General features: G+C 45.2%; 2 protein-coding genes across 3 annotated transcripts in view; one reads left to right on the top strand and one right to left on the bottom strand.

Moving 5' to 3' along the window:
• The first annotated feature begins 48 nt into the window (after positions 1-48).
• On the top strand, positions 49-3459 carry Rpl9 (ribosomal protein L9). Of its 2 annotated transcripts, none has more exons than XM_052735002.1 (8): positions 49-103; positions 523-569; positions 663-778; positions 1326-1421; positions 2226-2358; positions 2662-2742; positions 3089-3203; positions 3376-3459. In XM_052735002.1, the coding sequence occupies exons 2-7, from the start codon at positions 524-526 to the stop codon at positions 3193-3195; spliced, it is 579 nt and encodes a 192-aa protein (XP_052590962.1). In that variant the 5' UTR covers positions 49-103; position 523; the 3' UTR covers positions 3196-3203; positions 3376-3459. The 2 variants fall into 2 exon arrangements, with proteins under 2 accessions (XP_052590962.1, XP_052590963.1); XM_052735003.1 differs by having other exon boundaries at positions 92-121.
• A 2788-nt stretch (positions 3460-6247) lies between these two features.
• Positions 6248-9266, bottom strand: part of Klb (klotho beta) — a 36851-nt gene continuing 33832 nt past the window's right edge. Inside the window, exon 5 of the mRNA XM_052734995.1 lies at positions 6248-9107. Within this exon, the coding sequence (XP_052590955.1) occupies positions 8719-9107 (389 nt within the window). The 3' untranslated portion in view covers positions 6248-8718. The remainder of the gene's footprint in view (positions 9108-9266) is intronic.

Here is a 9266-nt window from a genome sequence, read left to right as displayed (position 1 = left end):
GTTTAGCCTCCAGCCCCGTCGCGCGCTCGCGACGTCACACGCCTGACGGATTACAAGAACGTGATGACGGAGGACGCTCTCTCTTTGCCCCGTCTACTGCGAGGTGAGCGGCGTGTCCGGTGTGCGTACCCTGGGAATCCGAAGCCATCCTCTCTGGGGGACACCGGCGGCACGGGCCCGGCGCCCCCGAGTCCGTGTCCCGGGTGTCCCCCAGCACGGCGGGCGTCCCTCGGGTGTAGCGGCGCGGGCTGGACGTTGCGTTCCGGGCTCGCAGGCCTGCCCCGGCCGCAGCCCTCCCGCCATGGCGCCCCGGGCCGGGCTTCCTAACATCCCTCCCGGGCCCGCCGCCTCCCGGCTCGCGCAACCCCGGGCCACCCACCCGATGGCACGGACCCCATCTTGTGTGTCTTTGCCCCCGGATTTCCTACCCGGCGGTTTCCGGTGGGAGCGGAACTCTGCCCCGAGTCTGGTGTAGCGCGCTCCCCGCTCCAGCCTTCTTACCCCTGGGTGTTTGTGTTTCAGAATGAAGACCATTCTCAGCAACCAGACGGTCGACATTCCAGAGAATGGTAGGCAGGGCCTGATGCTTGGGCCTTGACGTCTGCCTTGCATGCTCTTGAGCCTTGGCCTCTGGCCTCACGGGTTCGCCCTCTCTCTTGCAGTGGACATCACTCTGAAGGGGCGCACGGTCATCGTGAAGGGCCCCCGAGGAACCCTGCGGAGGGACTTCAATCACATCAACGTAGAGCTGAGTCTCCTCGGGAAGAAGAAGAAGAGGGTGAGCACTCCGTTGCTTTCTGATACTCGGGTTGCTTGTTTGCAGGGTGGTTTGGTTGTTAACAGCACGAGGTTTTTGGTGCCTTAAGCCCGCCGTGGTGGTGCGGGCCTTTAAATCCCAGCACCGGGAGGGCAGAGGGGGGGCAGTGAGTTCCCGGACAGCCAGGACTACACAATTGAGACTTTGTCCAAAAAAAAAATAATAATAATAATAATGGTGGCGTTTAACTTTTAAAACTTTACCGATGGGGTGCCTGAACTTATAGGGAATTTTGCTTTGGTGAAATTATAAAACCAAACCTAATATTGTAAAACCCGGTATCTAGTATTAATGTTCCAAAATATTATCATTTAAGTACTTTTTCAGACTTAATCCTGGGGTGACCCTTGTGTTCTCGATTTTTTTTGTTTTTGTGGTGGGGGAATCATTCTTCTGGGAGAGCCCGTGTCTGTGACATACAGTGTATTGGTCATTCGTAGGTAGTTTTGAATGCCCTTGTAACCAGCTAAAAACTCTTAATTAATTCTGAAGTCTTGTTGTATTACAGCTCCGGGTTGACAAATGGTGGGGTAACAGAAAGGAGCTGGCCACTGTCCGCACCATCTGCAGTCACGTTCAGAACATGATCAAGGGTGTTACGCTGGTAAGCCAGCCCATCAGGCTGCTTTTTAATCCTTTGGAAGAAGTTTCTTGGGTGTGTTTTGTATATACAGATGTCTAGTACCAGAATGGGCTGTGGACCCTGATAAGTTAGACGGTTTTTTTGTTTGTTTGTTTTATGGGAAAGGGGTGTACCATGGATCAAGCCTAGGAATTTGCCGGCCATCATGCTTCAGAACTTATTTTCATATATAGTCTGCTATAGTGTAGATTCGATTATTGGTTGGTATGTGTGGAACTTGTGGATAGAAAAGGTCTGACTTCTGCATATCTGATGTCACTATTAGTTCTGGATCCATTCTCCAAAGATAAAATTGATGCTGAAGGAGTTTGTACCCTGTACATAACAGGTCTCTTACGTACCTGTTGGGTTGAGCTTCCCTGTTGTTCCATAGTTTCCTTGAAGGACCAGACCTTTTATTTAGCTTGCTAATCTGAAGTCTGTGGTCTGGTAATTCAATAAATCTAGTGCCAAAGATGAGGGTCTTGGGCTCTCACTGAAAGAAGCAAGCCAGGATGGGTAGTAAAACACATGCTTCCTCCAGGAATATTACTACCGAAAGAGACATTTGCTCCTTTGAAGTAAACCTCAACTGTATGAGACGTGTTGCAGGTCACAGATGGCAGGTCGGGTGTGTTGTGTTAGGTTTTCAGGTTACAACAAAAGCACCTTAGAGAATTTTAGAGCTGGCCCTGGTGGCGCACAGCTGTGATTTAGGGGAAGCTGGAGAAGGGGCCAGCCTGAACTGAAAATGTTTTGAGATTGTTGACTGTTTACTTAATTCAGGGCTTCCGCTACAAGATGAGGTCTGTGTATGCCCACTTCCCCATCAACGTCGTCATTCAGGAGAATGGGTCTTTGGTTGAAATCCGGAATTTCTTGGGAGAAAAATACATCCGCAGGGTTCGGATGAGGACAGGTATGTGTGTGCCTTCAGGAATGATCAGCTGCTACAGTTCTCTTCCTTGAGTCTTGGAGTGCTAGTGTTTGGCTGTGGTGAGGGTTATTTCAGAACTGTGTTACGGTAAGTGCTAGCTTGAAGTTGAAGTTGTTTGTAGGATAAAGCAGCTTTTTGTGGGTGCTGGGAATTGAGTCTGACACATCTGTAATCACAGTATGTTCAGAAGTATGTTCTAAGGTTGATGGGTGGCGTGTAGTTTTAAATAAAATTGTGTTCTGTACGGATCTCGTGTTAATCCTGTTGAGTGCACACCTCTTTTAGGCGTTGCTTGTTCTGTCTCTCAAGCCCAGAAGGATGAATTAATCCTTGAAGGAAACGATATTGAACTTGTTTCAAATTCAGGTATGTGTGCTTATGTCTGTTATCTGGCAAATTTTATCTGAGCCTTAAGGCTGAATGCATGTCTGATTTCTGTTTTAAAACTTCTGAGAGGTCAAACGTCATTCCAGATCTGTTCTGTATATACTGCACTTTGTATGTGGTGGGTATGCAGTTCTAAGTTGATGGGTAGCCTGTGGCTGGCTTTGTATCTGTATTGGGGTGTGTGCCGCTGCACTCAGTTGAGAACTGAGGGCAGTGAAGGAGTCTCCTTCCATCATGTAGGCTCCAGGGATTGAGCTCCAGTTGGTAGACTTGCAGATGATTTTGGCTGGTGAAATAATGGCTTTATTTGCTTCTTCCTTTATAGCGGCTCTGATTCAGCAAGCCACGACAGTTAAAAACAAGGATATCAGAAAGTTTTTGGATGGCATCTATGTGTCTGAAAAGGGAACAGTGCAGCAGGCTGATGAGTAAGACCTCAGGTAGGTTCACATATTTATAGTTGATGGAGCTTGTTAGACTGAAAGTTATTAAATCAATACTTGCCTGTAAAGGATATCATAAATGAATTTGTTTTACTCTGTATATAAAGAACAGAACTTTCTGGGCAGGAATATTGATGAAAGTTTATGTGTATTGTGTTTCTTTTTACAGTTATCCTGCTCCAGAAACAAGATTCTTCATTTAAGTACTATTTGGGGTGTCTTTTGGGACAATAAAAGACTTGTATTAATTTGGTGCATGCTTGATCTTTTCTGATTAGTTAGCAAATAGGTCAACTGCTCTGAGAAAAACACAACAGATATTTTTCTTTTTCTTCATGGAAACAAGTGGCTTAAAAGAATAACAGGATACTTCAGATAACAGGCATGTAGTATCACTGACAGACAGTCATCCTGGTGAATGTTCAGTGGGCACTTTGGCGGGAAGATCCTAGAGGTGTTTGACTTTGGCCCAGGCATAAAGACTATTTGGTGTGCGGATGTGTCTCAGGAAGGACTGAAAAGTGACAATCCTCAGTACGTTATTGGCTGTAATTCAGCTCTGAGGAGGTTGATGGAGGATCAGGCATTGGGGGCCAGCATGGATTACATGCATGAAGCAGTGAACTTGGGGTTCCTCTGGAACATTGGGGGTGCAGGCTTTTAATATAGTATTCTAGACATAGTAAGCCCGTGTTTTGTGTAAATTACATCCTACCCACCTGGTGAAGAGTGAACCCAGCGAACACTGAGACCAGACCTATAGTGACTTTCTTGGACAAGTTCTATCATGGCCTCAAACTCCTAATCCTCTTGCCTCTACCTACTCAGTGCTAGGATCACAGGCAAATGCCACCACACCCAGCTTTTGATGGGCTCAAAAGAAAATTGTCCTGTGTGTGTGCACATGTACATGCAGTCAGTGTGTTGGCCTATTGCCTTTTCACCTTGTGTTTGAGGCAGTATCTGTCTTCCGCAGTGCTGGGGTACAGACTGCCCAATTAACTATGCTTCCCTGTGTGTCTATAGTCACGTGTGTCCAGAGGTGTCAGTTCCCCTGGAGCTGGAATTACACAGGGGAGTGATTGTCAACCACTAGATGGAGTTGTGAGAGCTGAACTCTGAAGGAGCAGCGGTAACAATTGCTGGGTGGTGGTGGTGCACCCCTTTAATCCCAGCACTCAGGAGGCAAAGGGACCAGGGTGGCCTCAAACTCAGAGATCCACCCGCCTCCCAGGTGCTAGGATTAAAGGGGTGTGCCACCATGCCTAACTAGTATATTTAATCCAAGCTAGGTTTGCACAATACCTCATACCCAGCTAAATCCTACAAGCTATGCAGTTTGTTTTTTTTTAATGGCCTCTGGTAGAGGCCTGTCCTTAATCCATCGCAGGAAGGTCAGGAATTTGAGGCTATGTGAGACCCTGTCTCAACCACAAAAAGGCCAGGTTGTGGCTCAGTTGACAGTGCCTTCCTAGTATTAAAGTCCTGCACTGCATATCTATGTGGCATGTACCTGTAATCCTGACCTTGCAGAAGGACAAGGGCTTCAAGGCCAGCCTCAGCTACACAGTTGACCAGTTTGGGAGAAAAAGATTGCCAGACACCATTTACCTCCAGCCAGATGGTTCAATATAAATAATTGACATCAACCATGTTGTTTGATAGCACTGAAGGATAAAACCTTTAGGCACAAGGTACTCGCCTCATTTCCCAGAGGCTAAACAAACACCAGCTAAGGCAGTATTTAAAGATTTAATGACAGATGGGTTTTACTGAAATGTAAAATGTGATACATCTTTTTCTGTAGCTACTCAGTTGAGTTAAAAATGTTCTCAGTATCAGTGGTCAAACCTAGGATCATGTGTGTGCTAGGCAAGTACTATGTACCACTGAGCCATATTCCCAACCTGTGCCTTGGAAACTCAATGCATTTGCTATCACTAGATCATGACCTAATGGTTTCCATATGATCCCTTTAAAATGGGTAACTGCACACACACACTCCCCCACCCAAGTGTGGCAGCATTGGGCTAGGAACTTTACATTTGGGGGACTCAGCAAGGCAAGTTTAGGAGGGAAGGACATGTTCTAAGCTTAGCTTAGTGGGAGCACATTGTTAAGGAAAGGTTTTAGGTGGATGTGTGGTGCATCCCTGTAACCCCTGCAGTGGAGTTGAGGCAGTAATGGAGTTGGAAACCATAACTGAACTGGGCATGATAGTGCACACCTTAATCCTAGCGCTCTGAGGCTGAGACAGGAGGATCACTGTCGGCCAGTTTGAGGCCAGTCTAGTCTATATAATGATACCCAGTCAAACCTTGAACATACTGCTTGAATTAAGGATTGATGCCAAGTTCTTCATTAACTCCTATTGCTGCATTTTTCAAGGCTAACATGGAAGCTTATAAATTTTAAGAGGTCAATAAGATGATTTTAAAAAACTTTTAAAGTTTTTCTGGAGTGAATTCCTGTGACTTAAGAAAAACCCAAGGAGGGCTATCTCAGTTAAGAGCACTAATTGCTCTTGAAGAGGAGTTGGGTTTTAGTCCCAGCACTCACTATGGAGGCTCACAACCATTTGTAACTCCAGTTCCAGAAGATCTAGTGTACTCTTTTTGACCTCCAAAGGTACCAGGTGCACATCCATACATGTATGCAGGCAAAATACTCAATTCCAGGAAGTTTTTTTTTCCCCAAAAAACAAGTGATTCATACCCTTTCTATGTGGCTAACAATACAGTTGTCCAGCCAACTGCAATGGGTGTTATTGTGCACAGTTCTCAAAGGAGAGTAAAAGATTCTTTGCAAGATCTACTTAGGAACTACTAAGGAGATAGGCAGGGGGAGTTAGAGGTCAGCCTGCTCTGTGTAGTGAATTCCAGGCCAGCCAGGGCCGTGCAGTCAGAACCCGTCTCAAAAAACCCCAAACATGGTAGGCCTGGTGGTGGTGGTGGTGGTGGTGGTGGTGGTGGTGGTGGTGGCACACGCCTTTAATCCCAGCACTTGGGAGGTAGAGGCAGGCAGATCTTTGTGAGTTCGAGGCCAGCCTGGTCTACAAAGCGAGTTCCAGGAAAGGCGCAAAGCTACACACAGAAACCCTGTCTCAAAAAAAAACAAAAACAGGCCGGGCGGTGGTGGCGCACGCCTTTAATCCCAGCACTCGGGAGGCAGAGGCAGGTGGATCTCTGTGAGTTCGAGGCCAGCCTGGACTACAAAGTGATTTCCAGGAAAGGCGCAAAGCTACACAGAGAAACCCTGTCTCGAAAAACCAAAAACAAAAACAAAAACAAAAAACAAACCTAAGAGCTGCTCAGTGTTTATGAGCATTGGCTGTTCTTACAGAGGACCCAGGTTTGGTTTCCAGCACCCACATGTTGACTCATCCATCTGTACCTCCAGTTGCAGGGATCTGATGCCTCTTCTGGTTTCCAAGGACACCAGGCATACAAGTAGTGCATACATGCATGCAGGCAAAACATCCATACACATTTTTTTTTAATTTGTTTATTTAATGTACATTGGTGTTTTGCCTGCATGCATGTATGAGGGTGTCAGATCCCGTGGAACTGGAGTTATAGACAGTTGTGAGCTGCCATGTGGGTGCTGGGAATTAAACCCGGGTCCTCTGGAAGAGCAGCCAGTGCTCTTAACCTCTGAGCCATTTCTCCAGTCCCCCCCCCCCCTCCCATTTTTAAAAGGAAAAGCCTAAGACTGGCAGGGTGGTGGTTGTGGGAACCAGAAGTAGAGAAGCAGAGATTTATTGTTAGATTTGGCTCGTCCAATAGCAGCTTTATTTCTCATCACTTTTGTACCTGCTGTTTCTATGATTTTTGAAAATTAGTGATTATAAGAATCATAATTCTGCATCAGGTGGTGGTGGCACATGCCTTTAATCCCAGCACTTAGAAGGCCAGCCTGTTCTACAGAGTAAGTTCCAGCATGGCCAGGCATAGAGAAACCCTGTCTCCGTTGGGGGTGGGATCCTAATTGTGTCTTAAATTTGACATCTAACAATAGGTAGATCTGGAGTACAATTAAAATCACCTTGCATTTTAGGATGGCTTCTTACTAAGGCTCTTTGTGGAAGAGCCACTTTTCTTGGACTCCTACGTCTGAATTCCTGGAGAAAGTTGACAGTGACTGAGTAACATGGTTATTTACATTTGACTTGAAAGAATGGATGTGGATGGGTACACATTCAAATCATCCCTAGTGTTTGTAATCAAATCAAGCGTAGTTCCTTAAATATAAAAATATCCAAGTTGAGATTTACTTAGTGCTAGCCTTAAAAGGTAAAATAAAATTAACTCATTCAAACTAACAGGCTAGATTCATCAGAGTCACAGTGACTTGTTCCAGATATCATAGTTGTATTCAGTATCTATGTGCATAAGAAAGTTATGAAGTTCTAGGGACGGAGCAGGACTCTGAATAATGGTAATGTCTTTGACCTTTACCCATAAAATCTTTTTAACTTTCCTAAAATGCCAAGTCTCACCTCAAAATCAGGGGTTAGGGGTAATGTCGGCTTATTATAAAATGGAAATTGCTATGCTACAAGGCTAAGTGAGCTTGCTCTTCACAGACACTTGGGTCTAGTTGTCTAATGAGTTATGAAAGCTACTTTTAAAATCAGGAGTCCAAGCTGAGTGTGGTGGGCACCCCTTTAGTCCCAGCACTCTGGAGGCAGAGGCAGGTGGATCTCTGAGTTCAAGACCATCCTTGTCTACAGAGCAAGTTCTAGGATAGGGAAAGCTACACAAAAATACCCCATCTTGAACCTTCCCCCCCCCCAATCAGAAGTCCAGTAAGAGAGCTCACAAAATTGAATGTTTAAGAAATGCCCGGTTTTTGTGTTTGATTTTTTTGAGAAAAGCTAAGATTGGTGTGTTTTAGATCCTACACTTTAACTACCTATGGACAAACATGATCTGAAATCCTGTTATGTTTCTACATTCCATCTGAAGACTATCTGACCTAAACAGAAGAGCACCTTGTTAGAAGTGACAGCATATGTCACTAACTGTCCAGTTTAAAGAATAGTTTTAGCTGGGCGGGGTGGTGTACACCATTAATCCCAGCACTCAGAAGGGTGAAGCAGGTGGATCTCTGTGAGTTCCAGGACAGCCAGAGCTACACAATAGACCCTGTTCAAAAACAACAAAATAGTTTTAAACTATGAAGTCCAAAACAATAAAATTTCACTTTTTAAAATTAATTCCTTTACCGTGAATAGTGATTGCTATTTACAGAAGAGAGCTAGAGAAAAATGATGTGAAACAGCGCTTCACACTTCCTGAAGCCATTTTTGGGGTCATCCCCAGGATTACTGTCAGGATGAAGCCTTCAGCCCCAAGAACTGAATTCACTGATTGTCAATACCTAAGGGAATGATTTGAACCACACTGAAAGGCATCGATTGTCATCACCTTGGTTACTGCTGTCTCTCACATTGTGAGTTACCAGTATATGGAACTGGAGTGAACCTTTAAACTATGTCAGGAATGATAGTCTAGCTAAGAACTCGACTGTGGCCTTTCTTCAATGGTATATTTTGTAAGTTCTTTGCTTTCCGAAATTTTCTTTTCTTTCGATGATGAAAAATGGTGATTGACAGCAACAGAGCCAGAGTGGAGATGAAGCAACAGCCGAAGAAGATGAGTGGTTTCTTCTGGGTGAGATAGGAGCAGAGGGTGCACTCTGTGTCCTCTGGAGGCCGACCGCACGCGGGACTGCTGGTCTCAGAGGGGAAGCCACTGCTGCTGATCACCTTGCTGTAAAACTCAACAGAGGACTTAGCTTTGAATTCAGATGTGAAAAATCCAAATCTAGGCTTTGATTTCTCTTCAGTCAGTTTGAATGCATAATAACCTTTGATTTTGACCTTGTCGATGAGGTATGCTAGAAAAACAAAACAGAAAAGAACATGGTGATCACAAGTGGACAGTAAAGTATCTTTGAATAAGAATTTAGTTTTATGGGCTGGAGAGATGGCTCAGCAGTTAAGAGCACTGACTGCACTTCCAGAGGTCCTGAGTTCAATTCCCAGCAACCACATGG

This window comes from Peromyscus californicus, unplaced genomic scaffold (assembly GCF_007827085.1).
Source record: "Peromyscus californicus insignis strain IS unplaced genomic scaffold, ASM782708v3 Scaffold_13__1_contigs__length_99412109, whole genome shotgun sequence".
NCBI classification, from domain to species: Eukaryota; Metazoa; Chordata; class Mammalia; order Rodentia; family Cricetidae; genus Peromyscus; species Peromyscus californicus.
The sequence above is the reverse complement of the archived record's forward strand: the minus strand, read 5'-3'. Positions and strand labels throughout refer to the sequence as shown.

What these genes read in the sequence shown, in the direction of transcription:
- Rpl9 (XM_052735002.1), top strand. Translation starts at nt 524, where the DNA reads ATGAAGACCATTCTCAGCAACCAGACGGTCGACATTCCAGAGAATG. An exon ending in TGATCAAGGGTGTTACGCTG is followed by an intron (nt 1,422 to 2,225) that starts GTAAGCCAGCCC and finishes TACTTAATTCAG; the next exon opens with GGCTTCCGCTACAAGATGAG. An exon ending in TGAACTTGTTTCAAATTCAG is followed by an intron (nt 2,743 to 3,088) that starts GTATGTGTGCTT and finishes CTTCCTTTATAG; the next exon opens with CGGCTCTGATTCAGCAAGCC.